We start from the raw sequence: 18,474 nt of genomic DNA, 5'->3' as shown, positions 1-18,474 counted from the left end.
TTTGTGGGCGGAGCTTAGATGGAGGCCGACAGATTTCAGTAATCGCTTTATTAACGCTGGCTGGTAAGCTTTGTTAGTTTGTTGTTAAACGGTGACTATTTAAATTCCGATTTTATCTGACTATGTAAGGTCACTTCACTGTCTCACTGTCCAGGACCACGAATGTTATTTGGGGAAAAAAATAACTTTGACGGACGGAACCCGTAAACGCTCACTCAGATGTACGATCTAACAATCTTAACTCCTACATATAAGTGGCCATATATATACACCAATCTGATAGAGAGGTAAGGTAAATTAGTAGATCTCTCTATAAATATCTATGTTCAGTAAATTATAGAGGTTTTGCAGATTAATTGGCACCGATATTTGCTATCTGCAAAAAATTCATACCGATAGTTTTTCCGAGTTGCGTTATACAGCACGAGTGCGGCCTCTAGAGGCGAATCAATTAAGCCACGTGCTGTTTATTTGAAGTTTCATTCATTTAGGATGTAACTGGTTTTATTTATTTGGAGTGTTACTTTTTGTTTCAATTTGTTTCGAACTCTAGTCTCTCAAAATGTTGCTCTAAACTTTGGGGCATATTTCTAAGGGCTGCACCCTTACTTGACTATTTAACAGTAATGTGAAGATGAGTAAATGTACTTTATTAGTGTACTTAAAGATTTTATCAACTGTTACTCTTTACTCAAATGAATTTATGATTCATCATATGCAGTTTTTACTCCACTATATTTTGTTTGACAATGACTGTTACCTATTACATTTTACAATATGTTAGTCTGCTCTGAATATTTGGTTTACTTGATTTAAAATGATTGACTTACATTTTATTTGTTGATTGAATACTAATGGTTCTTTTACTTTGTGACATGATACTGTAATTTTATTTGTTTATTAAAGATACCTTTCTGAAAGATTTCTTTACTTCTTTTTTGACCGACTTGTTTGATCTTTGTTTCATTCTGGCATGTTGAAGAGGCTGTTGTGTTGATCTTGGTGAATGTGTTGAGAAGCACAATTTTACTTGTATTCTAGGAAATAAAATCTCAGAAATCAACTGGTTTTGTGTCTTTTTACTAGCAATGGTTACACAGGCAAATAAACATACTCGACTGACCTCAAAGAGGCTGTCACTGATGTGATAGGATCAATTTGAAGAGCGTTATTCAAGTTAGCAATTATTTTTGGTTGATTATGAAGTCTGTAAAGAAACCCATGGAAGAAAAATATTATTCTCATTAACTTATTATTTTATTAACTTACCTGTTCCTACTTCCTATTGCTTTATATTTTTGGTAAAAGAAAAGTTGAATGTAAGCAGTTTGGCTCTGGATGGAGTCTCCCTGTCATCAAATGTGTTCTCTCTCTCTCTCTCTCTCTCACTCTCTCTCTCTCTCTTTCTCATTTACTCACTCTTTTTCTCTCTCTCTCTCTCTCTCTCTCTCTCTCATTTACTCACTCTTTCTCTCTCTCTCTCTCTCTCTCTCTCTCTCTCTCATTTACTCACTCTTTTTCTCTCTTACTCTCTCTCTCTCTCTCTCTCTCTCTCTTAAATAAAAAAAAGAGAGAGTGTGTGAGAGAGAGGGAGTAAGTAAGAGAGAGAGAAAGAGAGAGAGAGAGAGGCACACACACACACACACACACACAGCCTGACATGCACACTCAGGGATCTGCAATCCTATGATATGTATGTAGTATGTATATTGAGCATTGTAGATTAACTCGTTCTGGGCCAAATTTCTTTTTGGATACATTTGTGTTTTTGAAATATATAAAACACTTTATCTTTCATTCATTCATTCATTTTCTCCCGCTTATCCGGAATTCGGGTCGCGGATTTTTTTTCGGGTCGCGGATTTTCCGGAAGCAGGGTATAAACACTCAATTCAGTCATCTGCAATAACTGCTTTATCGTGGTATTGTGGTGTAGAAGACTAAGAATATATATATATATATATATATATATATATATATATATATATATATATATATATATATATATATATATATATAAAGTTGTGCTCAAAAGTTTTCTAAAAGAAATTGTTAAACATGGCAATTTATTTGGAAAATATGAAAAATGCAAAGGATTTTTATATTTTATTTAATGGATAGTGGTCATGTAAAATCAATAATAATCATGTAGTTGTTTGGGTCCTTTTTTAAAACTGAATGATAATTGAAATCACCCAAACATCCCTGATCAAAACAAAAGTTTACATTTCCTTGAATTTTTTGGCCACATTATAATCTCACAGGTTGACACGCAGAGGTTTAAATGCCTATTAAAGGAAAGTTTCCACACCTGTGACTTGTAATTAGTTAGTTAATTGTAATTGTAATTAGTGCGTCAGTGAGTTTCCCAGCTCATGAGCTCATGTATTGATTTGTCTGCATACTGCACTATGGGGAAGACAAAATAACTGTCATTGGGCCTAGTTAATAAGGTAGTTAAAAATGAGGAAAAGAATACGAAGTATATCTCAACACTTCTTTCTCAACACCAGACAATACTGTTCAAACTCTGATAACTGCATTTCATTGGCTCTGTACATGTACCCCGCACAATGACAATAAAGTTGAATCTAATCTAATCTAATCTAATCTAATAAAAAGGTGGGAAATAAGAGAAAAATAAGAAATAATTCTGTTGATACTAAGCCATGATCAGGTACACCAAGAAAGATTTCACCCACTACTGACAAAATTATTGTTTGGGATGCAAAGAAAAACACACAAACAACTTTGAGATTAATACAGGCAGCTCTGGTGTTGGTTCAAGGAGCACAATAAAAGGGTATTTGAACACAAATGACCTGCATGGTCAAGTTGCCATGAGAAATCCGTTACTGCACCCATGATACAAAAAAGTCCGCTTTCAGTACGCCAGACAGCACCTAGACAAGCCTCACAGCTTCTGGAGCAGACTCATTTGGAGTGATGAACCATAAACGCAATGTTTGGAGAGGAGTCAACAAGGCCTACATTGAAAAGTGCACTGTAAAGCATGGTGGTGGATCTGTTTTGGGTCTGTGGGAGCTCCAGTGGCACAGGGAAGTTAGTCAAAATTGATAGCAAAATCAATGCAGCATGTTATAAAAAAAAAAATACTGGCAATACAATGTTTAAAAACTAAAGGTATGCAAATTTTTAAACAGGGATTATTTCCTCATTTTCTTTATTGTCATGTTTTGTTGATAATTCTGCAATTCTGTTATGCCTTACATATGAACTTGAGTATTTTATTAGAAATAAAATAAATTTGTTTTGGTATGCAAACATTTGAGTACAACTGTATATATATATATATATATATATATATATATATATATATATATATATATATATATATATATATATATATATATATATATATTTAATTACCCAAGGCACTATTATTTACTTCAATTTATCTGGCATGGACATATCCCCTGTAGCCACCATCCCCCCAGAATCCTACTGGAGAATTGACTCAGGACCAGGCCAAGGCCTTTAACTCTTATCTGCTCAGCTGTATAAGGTAGAAAATCCTAAGCCACTTTGGCTAAAGGCATCTGCCCAATGCTGTAAATGTAAATGAAGGTACATCAAGTGATTTGTCCTGTATGTTATAGTGTCCAGTATCAGAACATCATTGCTAGTCTCTAATTAAACACATTACTGCTACTACTATGAATAACAACAGCAATAATAATAATAATAATAATAATAATAATTATTATTATTATTATAGTAGCAGTAGTTGTAGAAGTAGTAATGTTTGTCCATTACACAGTTAAAGTCTTGACTGGAGTCTGTTATGTGTCTTCTGATCTTGCAGTGCCTGGCAGGCAGTTTACTGGCAGGTATTGTAGATCTGGATTTGCTTGTTGATAGCATTCAGAATCATCTTCATTTTGTCTTCTAGGCCATCAAGCTGCCTTGCTTTAGCCTGCAAAGTCTTCTGATTCTCCTCATAGTCTTTTTCAAGTTCTACAAAACACAGAAAAATAAAGTTAGTTTGTAGGTTGCAGTAAGTTAATATTTGTTATCCAAGTAGATCCAAAGGAGGGTGACAGCAAATCACCCTAAACCTCACTTTCTTCTAATTGTAATTATTTACTGTATTATTTGATGGAATCAAGTACCAATAAAAGGATGATGGCCATAAAAGCAGTTTGGAATGTGTCCTGCCTTGATTGAGTTTGGATAAAACATGTCTGACAAATTCATCAATATAATAATGTAAATACTTATAAAGCAGCCTGTATTAAGTTAATTTGATGTTCTTTGTTTTTCAAACAAATATCACCACATCCAATTTGGGAGAGCTGAACAATGTCCTTGCCTTTGTGGTGGTTGCATTAGATCTAAAGAAGAACTACGTATATCCGGTATATCTCAGACCTATAGGTAGTTTGAAACCTTTGGCCTTTTGGTTGACCAAAGCATAAAACTGAAATCAGATTCTAAATCTTTTTCCATCTCTGGAAGACAATATATACAACCCAAGCTGAGAAAAGATGGTAATGACCTGTCAAAAGTCTGTTAAAAGTCTGTTAAAATAGAATTACCCTAATTCGCTTTTTTACTTACCTGCCAGTCTATGCAGTTTGTCTTGGGCATCCTTGAGCAGCTGCTTTGCTTCATCTCTTAGTCGCTCTGCTTTGTTCTTGGCATTCTGCACTGAGTTCGCCTTCCTGCCAACTAGATCTTGAACACTGCGGTATTTATCAGAAAGTTCGCCATCTAGATCCTGAACATGAGAGTAGACAAGTTTAGTATGAGAGAATGTCTGGCACACAAAACATCAATAAAGTGAAGTACATAAACATGCCTGTTTTGCTGCATTAGCTTTGTTTTGTGCCATGGTTGCTGTGTCTTTAGCTTGAGCTGCAACCATGCTATTACTGGCATGTTTGGCCTTTAAGGCTTCTATCTGCTGTCCCAGATGCCCCAGCTTATTCATGGCATCATTCAGGTCCTTCTCATTAGCTGATGTCTCAGACTGAATCTTTGGATCGAGAAAGTTTCTGTTTTAGTCTTAGCTTATAGATGATGTAAACCGAAACAGAACTCTTAAGAAGTTGTACCTGTGCCAGTCGGTTCTCAGTCATGCCAATGTCATCCCTGGCTCTCTGTATAGCTTTCTCAGCAGCTGCCTGGGCTTTACGAGCATCATTAAGTGCCTCTTTCACACTGTCTGCTGTGTGCTTCACTTTGTCTGCTTTATTCCTACAGAAACAAATTAAATCAGTTTTAACATTGAAGCTAAAACTACACACACAAAGACACACACACACAACACACACACACACACACACACACACACACACACACACACACACACACACACACACACACATACTTGGCATTTCTGGCTTTCATAAGAAGTTGTTCTGCTTTGCGCACATCATTCTGGGTCTGGTCAAGAATAGCGTCGACGTTGGATAAACTTCTGACGCGGTCTTTTATCTCGTTAGCTAGGTGTCTAATTTGCTGGGGTGAGGCTGGAATGGACAGAGCAAGGACCTGATTTGCCACTGCCTCAATGCTGTCTGGGTCAGCTCCCTCTTCTGTAAATCAAACATGCATTCCATTTAGAAATCAAATTAAATATTTGTTAAAGGTAATTTGACTTAAAACTGGCATAACTACAAAGACTTACGCATAAGGAAGGCACGAATCTGTTTGATTAGGTCACGCAAGTCATTGTTAGATCGCTCCACTTTATTCTTAGTATCGCTGGCTTTCAACAGGGCAGACTGGGCTTTATCCTTGGCCTCCTGAGCCTTTGTTTTGGCATCTGCCACCTGAATAAACCAAAATGTTTGAACAAAATTTGTTGTTTTATCTGATACATTGATAATGGTCATTTTTAGGTGCAAACAAGAATAATTATTTATTCTTTCTTTCATTTGTCTGTAGTAATTGCTTTACCTTACAGGTGGGCCTATCCTGAGTACCCTGGTTGCAAACTTTAATAAACCCTGCATGGGATACCACTACATCACAAGGTGCCCCACACATACACATTCACTAGGGCAATTAAGTACAGTAATTCGCCGATTTACCGCGGTTACAATTGCGGAATTGCATTTGCCACATAACTAATTTGTTTCAATGATTTTCCCGTTGTTGATAGACCAAAAAATTTATAGGGAATTATAGGGAGTTTTATGTTGAAATAATAAAATTTATTAATAAAAATATAATTACTGTATTCTTGCAAATGTTTTCTGTGTGTGTTTAAAGTTTGTAGGAGGATGATTTACGGCACAAAAAAAATTTTTTGGGGGTGGTATCCATTTATCGTGTTATTTCGTTTTTCGCGGGTGGTTTTGGAATGTAACCACTGCGATTGATGGGGAATTACTGTATAACCAAACCACCGAACGGAACCTGAAGGTACCCGAAACAGACATAGGAAGAACACGTAGAACAATAATTATGCAGCAACCTGTGTTCACGATCAAACCCTGAAGCTCTAATGCCACTGTGCCAATGCCACTGGCTGCACCACCATACCTACAACTGATCATACAAAATAACCAAATAGTTTTGTATCTACTCAAAGCACCTGCTTGAAGAGGTCCTCCACTTCTCCCATGGCTTTAATGAGCTCTTTTTCAGCATGCTTGGATCTCTCCAGTGCAGTGCCAGCCACAGCAGCAGCGCCGTTACAGTTCAGTCCTCCGCAGTGTCTGTGCTCATCATCACGACAATCAACACCACCACAAGGGCTCTCTGAGCATGGGACATCACCCGGAGCTCCACATACCTGAGTGATTAACACAAGCATTGAATTATTTAAGTTCATGCGCACAGACACTGCACCAAAGTTATCTGCTCACCTTCTCATTGACCTTCTTTATATCCAAATTCTGGACTTTTGCATTCAGGTCGGTCAGGGCTCGCTTGTTTGCAGCGTTCTTCCGGTTGAAGTCATCTTTATTTGATGCCATTAGCCTCTCTGTTTTCTTGCGGGTGTCTGCTGATTGGCTCACAGTACTTGGAATGTCAATAGTGGACTTGTTTGTGCGTTGCTCTGCGTCACGTGACTTGTTGTAAGAGGCACGGATGCTATCGTAGGCACCTATAAAGCAGGTTGAATGTAGTGAGTATCTGCATGTTTTTAAACGAACATTTGAGATTTGTTTTTATTGTACCAGGTTTGACTAATGTTCTAAATAGCCGGACTTCAGGCAATATAAATATATAAAATAATCAAGCTAAACTAAGCTAAATCTAACGGACACTTGTATAATCCAATAACTCACCCAAAAAGTTGGAATTTTTGAGGATGTCAAGCTGGTTGTTAAACCTCTCAGAGCTGAGGTTAAGTTCTCTGGCCTTTCTCTCCAATGAGTTTAGCTGATTGCTAGCCTCATAGTTGCCATCCTGCACTGCAGTTAGGTCTCCCTCCAGCTGGGTTAGGGTGTCTGTTGTGTCACCAATGCGAGATCTAGAAAATTAAAAACTCGAATTAAAGGACAGGTAAATCATTTTAAAAAGATGTCTGTAGTTCTAGTTTTTGTGAAACCATGCAACACAACCAGAATAATTTTGGCCAGTTATATAACATGCATATTGTACCTCAGGTACTCTATCATGCCCATTAGATTTGTCACAGCTTCAGCAGTGGCATTACGTGCATTAACAATGTTCTGTGCTTGTGCCAGCTTCTCTTCCAGCTCCCTAAAATGCTTCACATAGGCACCAGTCAGGCCTGTGTTCTGGATCTCCTGAGCTCGGGCTACGAGGGCTTTAGTCCTAGCGGCTAGGTCTTGGACAATGCGATCCCAGTCCCCAAAACACTGATGGCAAGGCTGGCACGCTGGAAAAGTGCCTGAGAAGCCACGGGCACACTGATCACAACGTACACCTGATACACCCTGCTGACAAGCACAGTGGCCTGTTAATCGGTCACACTGGGAGGTCTCGATGCCCCGAGAGTCACAATCACAAGCTGCAGACGGAAATTTTATAAAATTAGCCTTTTTTTTTTTATTTTTTTTTTATACATAAAAATCCAGTATTATGGTATGTGTTATAAAAGAAATAGCTCGCAGTAGCACAAAAAAGAAATAGAAGCTTTTATATTGCATTTACATTAATTCAGTTTGAGAAATGTACCTCTGCAGAGGATTCGAGGATCACCCCAGAAGTTCTCCTGGCAGTCCCTGCAAGTCTTTCCCCCAAAACCATCACGACATTGACACTGGCCTGTGAACTGTGGAATGTTGGTCATGCTTAATTCTCAAAAAATATGATGTGTCCCAAAACAGTAAAATTGTAACTGTAGTAGGGAGAGACAAGAACCTCGTTACAGCTGGATGTGTAGGCATTGTTAGGTTCACAGTTGCAGGGTTCACACCCATGGCCACTGGCCAGGTTCCAGTAGTTTGGAGCGCAGTGGTCACAGGTAAGTCCGATGACATGAGGCAGACACTGGCACTGTCCTGTTCCACGCTGGCACAGGCAATCGTCTCGGGATAGACACTGACTGTGCTCTGTACCAAGAAAGCTGCAGGTACACTCTAAAAAGTAAAGAACAAAAAGTAGCACAAGCAGGTGTCCATGTAATGAGATTGTTATAGGAAGTTGTTAATTTTAAATCAAACCCTTTGTCATCATTTTACACATTGTAGTTGTAAAGTAGGTGTATTTCTACATTGCTCATTTGAACTGTAATGGAAAATAACATCTAATACCATCCTTCAGATACATATTCAAAATATTCTTCACTACTTTACTCACTCCTACAGTTGCGAAGAGAAGCATCCCCATAGTAACTGCTCTTGCACACTCCACACTCAGGTCCCTCTGTGTTGTAGAGACATTTGAGACACTCCCCAGTCCGCCTGTCACATGACTCGGGATCTGATAGGTCAATGTTGTTACTACAGCGACACGGCTGGCAGCGGCCACCAGGTTGAGAGGGATTGCCATAGTAACCAGGGGCACATTCCTCACAGCGTGCACCTGGTGGAAACAGAGTTACTTTAGAAGAAATGAACGCTGACATGAGGAACAGGTTAATGCTAGAGTGAGACACATGGAGAACAGTTTTTTCTCTCAAGTGAACAACCTTTTAGTAGTAAATATTGATGGGTAAGCTACTTGTTATTTACATATCCTGTTTATACAATAAAAGAGAGCATTTACTTTCTTTAGGTCAACGATGTTTTACATTTAAAAGTCAAATAGATCTTACCAAATTAAAGGGAAAAATGTGAACAAATGCATATACAAAATGAAGTCCATGCAGGAAATCTTCCTGAACCAAATCCTACACTTCTCCACCAGCAAAGATTAGCATAGATCGGATTATTAAAGCAACTGTTTATTCACCTAAACACCAAAGCTCCTTTGTAGTCTTTTTTGGCAGATACATTGAAGGCATAACTTTTATATAGAACATAGCAAAAAAGCTTCATAAGATGGGAAGACATTTCAGGAATTTCTCTCTGATGAAGGATAAAAGGGGCTGTTGGTTGACAGGATTTGACAGAAAATGAGTTGTAATTATTTGCTTCATTTAAAATGCATTAGAAGTCTAAACTAAATAGGGAGAGGATATTTTATGATTGCAACTTTAGTGTTCTAAAACATTAAACATGTCCAGTAGTTATCAGATTTATTTATACAGTGTACAGTGCCATCCCACCGGGTCCCCTGGTGGTCTAGTGGTTAAGATGCAGCGCTCCCACCGCTGCGACCCGGGTTCGATTCCCGGTCAGGGAACCATCCCCAGCCACTCTTAGTGCCGGTCCCAAGCCCGGATAAATTGGGGAGGGTTGCGTTAGGAAGGGCATCCAGCGTAAAACATGTGCCAATTCAAACGTGCGGAGGATCCGCTGTGGCGACCCCTAACGGGAGAAGCCGAAAAGACCGTTTAAGGTCCCCTGGTGGTCTAGTGGTTAAGATGCAGCGCTCCCACCGCTGCGACCCGGGTTCGATTCCCGGTCAGGGAACCATCCCCAGCCACTCTTAGTGCCGGTCCCAAGCCCGGATAAATTGGGGAGGGTTGCGTTAGGAAGGGCATCCAGCGTAAAACATGTGCCAAATCAAACGTGCGGAGGATCCGCTGTGGCGACCCCTAACGGGAGAAGCCGAAAAGAAACTTTTACAGTGCCATCCCACCCAATGCAACTATTAGATATATAAAGACAAAAATGAAAAGCGAATATAGAACCTACATGAGTAAAACAATGCCCAGTTTAAGCCACGTCAGTGTTTGAAGTAGAGTTGTAAAAATAATCACATGTCTACTAAGTGCCTCACAGCCAGACAACACAAGCATGTCAGCAATTGCAAGTGACAGCTTCACTAACTCAAACATTGATTCAGGTGAGGTTGCTATAATTCTCTTAAGGCACACTTATGTTTGGCTAGTGAGTCAATGATGCTGCTATAGGATCAATCTTTGGGACTGTGTAATTAAACTGCATGTAAAGAGGCACATCACCATAGAAAGGGTTGGGCGCTGAAGCCATGCACATGAAGGAGAGAGAGAATTGTGGGAGTTGGGTAGCATAGGTGAGGATGGGGTATTTTTTTTTTTTTTTTTTTCCAGAGCTACTCACGCTTGAGGACAGTCCCTCCTGAGCGCTTAACAATTCCTGTGTACAATCAAGAAAGGTGACGGAAAAATAACAGAATAATTTTACTTTGCCTAAAGCCAAAACAAGAGTTGTGATCATTGCACCCTGACAAATGTAAATGCAGTTGAATCCAGGAGATGTTTTATTCATTCATGAAGCACCACCTGTGCATCTTATAACAAACACCTCTGATGCATATGTTTTATAACAATCACAAATACACTCTTATTTTTAGTTCTTAGGAATGGGTGAACGCACCTGTGTAGCCCTGTTTGCAGTTGCAGATCACCTGTCTTCTATGGTTGTCTTGGTAACAGGAGGCAGCAAATTGACGTCCACTATCAGGTCCATCTGGACAAGGGCATGGCTGACACCTGCTTCCTGAACCCAACACTGGGTTTCCATAATAACCATTAGCACACCTGAAATAATAATAAAAAAAAATGCAGTTTACAGCAATACATGACTTCATGTAGATTACTGCCTTTTATCTATATATAATTTTTTATTTGTCAGCTCCCACTCAAATCATCTACAACTAACTTGTGTGCCCTTTGAACATTGGATTACAGCAAATATCTTTAACAAATATCTGTTTTCAAGAACTAAACTTGTGTTTTATCAATGACAGGGTACATCATACTCTCCTGTAGATTAATTCAGTGCATTGGACACAAACTGCCATTTTTTATAAGTAATTGTCTGTTTATTTTATCTGTATTGTACACTTGCAATCAGAAATATTTAACCCCTAAAGAGTTTTAAGGATTTATAAATAAAAATCTTTTTAAAGTGCAGGATTCTGCTTTGGGTGGCTTCTTAATTAGTTTAGTGATACATAAAATCAACACAGAAAATGTATGATGTAGTATTTGTGTGTAACAGTATATTTGGTTAAGATCGCCATGTCACAATTATTCAACCCCTATATAATATTGTTGTTTTCAAAGCTTTCTGACAGTTTTTATGGCCTGAAGTGGAGCTGAAACATCATTAAGCCTTTGGGAACTCTATAACGATCCTTCATTTGCTTCAGCTGTGATGCATATATAAACCCCGACCATGAAGGTGTTTAAGGTGAGTTGCAATCATGGGAAAGACAAAGTAGCTTCCACAAAAGCTGAGAGAGGAGATTATTTCATCACATCTGAAGGGCCTTGGGTATAAGAAGATTTCCAAAAGATTTAACATTCCAAGAGACACCATTGGGAGCATTATAAGGAAGTTTAAAACTTATGGAACAGCTGCAAACCTGCCTGGATGTGGAAGAAAGCTCACAATTTCATCAAGGGCCCTTAGCAACTTAGTCAGGACAGCTAAGAAAAACCCTCGTGTGGCTGCAAGACAGCTACAGGATGACATGATGAAGGTTCAGTGCTTCAGTGGCAACTATAAGACGTGCACTGAATAATCAAGGACTTCATGGCCGGACCCCAAGACGCACTCCACTCTTGACCTCAAGGAACATCAGGAGTCGACTAGAATATGCCAGGAGGAATTTGGATAAAACTACAGGGTTCTGGGAGACAGTTCTATGGACTGATGTAACCAAACTGGAACTTTTTGGACATACAGACCAGCGGTATGTCTGGCGTGCAAAAGGTCAGGCTTATGACCAGAAGAATACCATTCCCACGGTCAAGCATGGAGGTGGGTCAATAATGATGTGGGGCTGTTTTTCTGCGGCAGGAACTGGCAATCTTGATTGTGTACCTGGCATCATGGATTCCCAGAAATACCAGGTCATTTTGAAGAAGAACGTGATGCCTTCTGTTGACAAATTAAACCTTGGTGATCATTGGATCTTCCAGCAAGACAATGATCCCAAGCACACCTCCAAATCAAACAAAGCTTGGTTGGGGAAAAGATGCTGGAGTGTCCGGGAGTGGCCTTCTCAGTCACCAGATTTAAATCCAATTGAAAATCTTTGGTGGGATTTGAAGAAGGCAGTTGCAGCACGGAAGCCGTCAAACATCACTGAGTTAGAGGCTTTTGCTCGTGAAGCATGGGCAAAGATTCCAATCGAGAGGTGTAAGAAGCTTGTCAACACTTATCGAAAATGCTTGTTAGAAGTTATAAAAACTAAAGGGTGCTCCACAAGGTACTGAAGCTGGGGGTTGAATAATACTGCACATGCTCATGTGTTACAAGACTTCCAATTTTCATTTGAACTTCAAAGTTAAGTCAACTTCTGTTGTCAAAATAACTCAAATATTTATCAATAAATATTGTTTGTTATTTCACAAGTTTTTTTTTTCCCATTTATTTTCATTATCTTTCATCAACATCACTGTATTGTCTATTGAGGTTAGGGGGTTGAATATTTTGGATTGCGAGTGTATATGATGTCTCTAAAATTAAGGCAAAACTCTTGCCCATCAACTTAATTTACTTTTAAAAATTGTAAAGAATATTTTGTCCTCATGCTCTATTTTGAGTCTGGTTTCACTAATAATAAACATACATTTGCATAAAGCATCAATATTTGTCCATGCCCATGTTGATTAAAGTATTAAAAACTTGAAAAGTATCAATTCTGGGTATATTTAGAACAGATAAAAATGTAATATTATAAATATTTTAATCGCTTGACAGCCCAAATATATTATGAAGCGGATACAGTTACAGAAAATGCAATTATAGTGCAAATGTACAACATTAAAACACACAAAGAAACAAAACACAAAATAAAACATAAATGTTTACAGATGGAATGTTGACACATAGAATGTAAATGTTGACAGATGTTGGTGAAAAAAGTACAAATATTCTAATGTTTAATGTCTAAAGCAGGGGTCACCAACATGGTGCCCGCAGGCACCAGGTCGCCCGCAAGGACCACATGAGTCCCCCGCGGGCCTTTCCTAAAAATAGCTCACCATAGCGCCACTTACAAGTGAGCTGCATCTAATTTATTCTTTGTTGCTATTCTTTTTTTAATTGGTATAAAGTTATATATAGTTATATAAGTTATATAAATAAGATTTTGCATATTGATATTGATCTGTTTCCTACTTTGTTAAATCATTGTTGATAATTATTGTGAGAAATCATTAACATGATCAGTGTCTTCACATAGATGAATATCATTAATTATTAATAATAACATATAATTAAAGGTAAATTGAGCAAATCTGTTATTTCAGAAGTGTTTATCAAACTGGTAGCCCTTCACATTAATCGGTACCCAAGAAGTAGCTCTCAGTTTCAAAAAGGTTGGTGACCCCTGGTCTAAAGTATAAATGGGGCTCTGGATATTCAGATGTGAGATATGTTCCATGCCATCTTTGCTTACTTTTCACACTTGTCCCCAGCCGTGTTGTCCCTGCAGTTGAGACAGACACCAGTTCTTTGGTGGCATTCCCCTGTGTGTCCATTACACTGACACAGCCTGCAGTTGGGAAAACCCCAGTGTCCAGCCTGGCAGCTATCACAGCGCTGGCTGAATGCTCCTGGCAGGCATGAGCACTGTCCTGTGTGCTGATCACAGAACTGACTGCGAGAGCCCTTTGGACTACATTCACATGCTGAAAAAAAAAATGAGTGGCATAAATGATCACATTAATTGTAGAAAAATATGTTTTTGCAGAGTGTAAATCTTACCTCTGCATCCAGACGGTCCAAAGCCATAGCTTCCTGGAGCACACTGATCACAGCGCCGGCCAATTATATTAGGCCTACAGGGACACTGACCTCCACGCACTTCACACTGAGAACTGACTGAACCCTGGGGGTCACACTGGCAAGCTAAGTGGAGTAAAAACAGTAAGAGACATGTCAATTGATATATTTCAAAAGTGGAATTATGGTTTTGTTTTGGCTTTTTCCTGCTTTTTAGTGATTTAACTCACGCAGAGCTCCGCCGTTAATGATGGCTGAAATGCTAAAGATAAGTTTGGCACACACTTCACTCATGGCTGGGCGGGACACACTCTTAGCACTTTCATGGCATCGGTAACGCTCATAAAGTTGCTTTCGTTGGGTAGAGGCGGGGTCACCCACTACAAACATGTCCAGGGAATTGTACCGAGGTAGCAGTGCAATCTGGATGAGAAACAATTAGAATAAAGGAAAATTTTATGCTCTTTATTTAAATTAGTACATACAAAATACATTTTACTTACAGAGTCTATTAGGATGTTTGCATTGCTAAAGCCAGGAATGTTATTTTTGTCTGCATAGCTGATGAACTCCAGGTGGAGTGTATAGCTCACGCCTTTTTCCAAACATACAGACCGGGGCAGAACAATGAACCTGCAGAACAATGTATAAGCCATTGGAACCAAGTCAGAATTATAGTAAAAAATCACTGCTTATCAATCTTAGGATTAGAAATACAGTAGTAGGGAGCAGAAGAGGAACAAAAGATTGTCCTAGCTGACTTGAAGATGTATATGTGTGTAAACCTGGAACCAGAGGGCAGAGAGACAGTCAGTAGATCATCTGCAGGGATGGTGTTTCCACATGGGCTGCTGGTGGGAATTGAACCGGGCCTAATAACTTTTATTTGCACCTCCTCCCAGTCTTGTGGCATCTATAAAGCACACACGGACATGTACTGGATATATGCATATAGGTTTATACACATATACATTGTATAGCATTACCATTATGTTACCTGAGGCTCATAACGGATAAGAACATCATACTCCATGGAATAAGGAATGTTGTTGATGAAAAACTCCAGAGTGCTACCTTCAGAAACTTGTGTAAACCCAGTGCCAGTCCAAGAAACTGGTTGACCTGTCTGCCACTCCCTTTGCTCAACAGTGCATCCCTGCAAATGCACATACCTCAGTGTTACTTATAAAGCTTACAATAATTAATTGTGTTTATTAAGTTTGTATGGCAGTCTAATACGCATTTAAGTTCTCCTGGTTCTTTAGGTTTTAAGTATATTCATACCTGACCAAGTTTAGCAAGTTCAGCCTCGTAGATATAGTAGTCCAGGGCCATGAAGAAGTACGCAGACTCCACCTGGTTGCACTGGCGACCCATCAAGTGATTGCGACAGTGACACTGGCCTGATTCCATTGAGCACCTGATAAAAATCGAGATAAAGTGTTATTCTCATAAAACATAACTGAAGAGCTTAATTAGAAATGTAAACGAATCACTTACTGATTATCTATAGCTCCACCTACATCACATTCACATGCTCTGCAGCCATTGGCATCATGGCTTAAGGCCCAGTGGTCTGGCTGGGGTACATTCACAGACAATAAAAGACAATGAGGATTGCAGGAATGTCTAAATACAAGCCAGAATCTATTTCATTTATAGCTCTGTCAAAACTCGTGTCCTAAAATGATGTCAATTAGGTAAATCAGGCACACAGATTAAATAGATTCTAATAAGAATGAAAGGCATTTGGAAGGGACCTGATACTTCTCCTAATTTAGAATGCATTTCTGTACTGTTATTGAACAGAAATCAGAATCAGAACATTTTTCAGTACAGTGGTCCCAGTGCATTCATACATTTCTCTGCTGTGTGACTAAACTCTAATGTATTTACCAAGCATTGGTTGCAGGTGCGTCCAGTGACCATGCGCTTGCAGAAGCAGTCTCCTCTCACAGGGTCACACTGGGGACTACGAGAAACTGTTCCTCTGGGGTCACACCTACATGCTGACAGGTAAAAAAAAATATTGAGAATTCAGAGCAGGGAAGTGCATTAATGATCCATACCACTAAAATACACAAAATTTGGAAAACTGAATACACTTTAAGGAGACGCTTCAGCTATTTTTAAACACAATCTCTAGTTAGCATATAATTACTATGTACAAGGAAATGGAAACATGGAAACATTTCGATGTTTCTAAGCATTTCAATGGAAACATTTCTAGTATGAAGAAAAAGTTTAGCAGCAATTTGATCACATTAAATAATTTGTCCTTTCAAATATTTCTAATATATATCCAATTTATTGCTAATTACAATGTAATTATGTGTCATCAACATACATAACCAGAGTATACCAATATTCATGTGTTATCAATGTCTGATTCTGCATATTCTGTATATGACAAACCAGTTATAACAATTACTAATTATTACATTGCTCAAGTGTTTAAATGTTGAACACAGCTACACAAGTACAGCTTGGAAACATCATCGTCTCATAATTATTTTTACCATTAGACTTGGGCTTCCATTAATTTTTCAAGTAGAGATCCAATCCTTTCCTTTGCCAAGTCATAGAACCATGTTAAAATTTCTTGTGATAATTGATATGTTAAAGCTAAATTGATATTCGCATCTCGTAGGATAAATCTTCTGTCTCATATGATGATTGTTTTAAATGTACGGTTTATGCTTTTAAACTAAAAGCATGGAAAAATTATGCAGACATCTGTGTGTACTCACGTTGGCAGCCTTGTGGATCATTAGCACTCAGGCCAAAGAATCCAGACTTGCATCTGTCACAGTGAGGGCCTTCAACATTCTCCTTACAGCGGCAGTGACCAGCAATCATGCCCAGAGTGGGGTCTTCATGCCCATCGCACATACCACCATTTACAGAACCATCTGGGTTACAGTTACAAGCTGAAAAGTCAGAAAAGTGTGAATAATAGACAACTTTTGAGTCCTATTTTCATTTTGCTAAATGTCATTCGCACTGACCTACACAGATGCGGGGGTCTCGGATATCTCTCGATGGGTCCTGGTAAAAGAAGGGTTTGCAGGTTTCACAATTGCGGCCCATGGTGTTATGAAGACAGTCATCACACACCCCTCCACTGATGTTCCCTGTGGCCAGATACACTGCCATTTCAAAGTGACACCTGTTGGAATGGCCATTACAGTTGCATTCTGTGACAAAAACAAAACAAAAAATAACATGTTAATTACAAAATGTATTTATTTCTGTTAAGCTTCTTTGTGACAATGTCCTCTGTAAAAATTGCTTTCCAAATGGAACTGAATTTAATTTAATTGAATAAATACACTATAGATCTGAAGCTTAAAATTTTAAGAAGTTGTAATTACTCTTGCAGGCATTGGAGTTGCGACCCTCAGCTGGTTTCCAGGGCAAATCGTTATGATAATCATCACACTGCTCACAGTTCAACCCTTTAGTATTGTGCTTGCACACACACCTCCCATGCACCTAGCAACACACAAAGGCAGTAAAGGCATGAAGTAATTTAAAAATAGATAAAAACAAACAAACAAACAAACAAACAAACAAATAAATAAATAAATAAATAAGGGAAATTATTATCCTTAAAAGATTTACCATTTATTAAACTTTCCTTATCTAAACAGCTTACCATGCCTTCAATGTCGTCCCTTATCCCATCAATAGGCGCACATTTAGAAGCATGGCCATAGCAGAAGCAGTTGCCCCTGACGACGAGCTCGTACATGGCATAGTAGTACTTCTCCTTGATCTCTACCCGTGAGTCCAGTAGATTATCTCCCAGTGTGTGCAGCTTTGTAAAAGTTACACGCAAGTTGGTGATTTTCAGCTGGTCTGTTTGAGACAAAATAGACAGATAGTTTTGTTCATGTAATGGCTGTATCCTGTGTAATACTTTTGGATCAACTTTTATTAAAGCACACAATCCCACATAGGAATCCCACATCTTCTAGCCATGTAAATCCCCTATTAACCCCTGACCTCTGACCCTCTGTCCTAACCTCCAAGCCCTTTGCTTTTTTACACACTTCCCTGGTGGTTTGGAGTCTTGGGCAGCCGAGCGTTATTGTGGTTCATTAGTTACACAAAGCTTTAAAACCCTGCATTATATTTCTTTACATTTGCATATTTATAGTTTTTATATTTATAGCTTTATATTTTTTTAGCTATATGTTTTCTGACTTTTTTCATACTTATTCTCAATGCATAAATGAAATCTGACCCTCATACATTT

General features: G+C 38.7%; 1 protein-coding gene across 3 annotated transcripts in view; it reads right to left on the bottom strand.

Annotated features, from left to right (window-relative positions):
• Positions 1-3,698: 3,698 nt before the first annotated feature.
• The window catches only part of lamb2 (laminin, beta 2 (laminin S)), a 32,334-nt gene continuing 17,558 nt past the window's right edge, over positions 3,699-18,474 (bottom strand). For 2 of the 3 annotated variants that reach the window (XM_083569983.1, XM_083569984.1), the window contains exons 8-35: positions 17,872-18,074; positions 17,588-17,708; positions 17,222-17,410; positions 16,964-17,143; positions 16,110-16,222; positions 15,714-15,793; positions 15,498-15,633; positions 15,211-15,369; positions 14,999-15,126; positions 14,717-14,846; positions 14,444-14,636; positions 14,196-14,339; positions 13,888-14,119; positions 10,851-11,014; positions 10,575-10,610; positions 8,746-8,970; positions 8,308-8,525; positions 8,122-8,218; positions 7,582-7,954; positions 7,266-7,450; positions 6,840-7,081; positions 6,566-6,766; positions 5,654-5,798; positions 5,354-5,561; positions 5,079-5,220; positions 4,823-4,999; positions 4,582-4,741; positions 3,699-3,978 (exon numbers count right to left, since the gene is read on the bottom strand). In XM_083569983.1, the coding sequence (XP_083426109.1) occupies positions 3,842-3,978; positions 4,582-4,741; positions 4,823-4,999; positions 5,079-5,220; positions 5,354-5,561; positions 5,654-5,798; positions 6,566-6,766; positions 6,840-7,081; positions 7,266-7,450; positions 7,582-7,954; positions 8,122-8,218; positions 8,308-8,525; positions 8,746-8,970; positions 10,575-10,610; positions 10,851-11,014; positions 13,888-14,119; positions 14,196-14,339; positions 14,444-14,636; positions 14,717-14,846; positions 14,999-15,126; positions 15,211-15,369; positions 15,498-15,633; positions 15,714-15,793; positions 16,110-16,222; positions 16,964-17,143; positions 17,222-17,410; positions 17,588-17,708; positions 17,872-18,074 (4,718 nt within the window). In that variant the 3' untranslated portion in view covers positions 3,699-3,841. The remainder of the gene's footprint in view (positions 3,979-4,581; positions 4,742-4,822; positions 5,000-5,078; positions 5,221-5,353; positions 5,562-5,653; positions 5,799-6,565; positions 6,767-6,839; positions 7,082-7,265; positions 7,451-7,581; positions 7,955-8,121; positions 8,219-8,307; positions 8,526-8,745; positions 8,971-10,574; positions 10,611-10,850; positions 11,015-13,887; positions 14,120-14,195; positions 14,340-14,443; positions 14,637-14,716; positions 14,847-14,998; positions 15,127-15,210; positions 15,370-15,497; positions 15,634-15,713; positions 15,794-16,109; positions 16,223-16,963; positions 17,144-17,221; positions 17,411-17,587; positions 17,709-17,871; positions 18,075-18,474) is intronic. The other variant, XM_083569985.1, reaches the window with a different exon arrangement.

The sequence above is a fragment of the Silurus aristotelis genome, assembly GCF_946808225.1.
Source record: "Silurus aristotelis genome assembly, chromosome: 19".
Lineage (NCBI taxonomy): Eukaryota > Metazoa > Chordata > Actinopteri > Siluriformes > Siluridae > Silurus > Silurus aristotelis.
The sequence above is the reverse complement of the archived record's forward strand: the minus strand, read 5'-3'. Positions and strand labels throughout refer to the sequence as shown.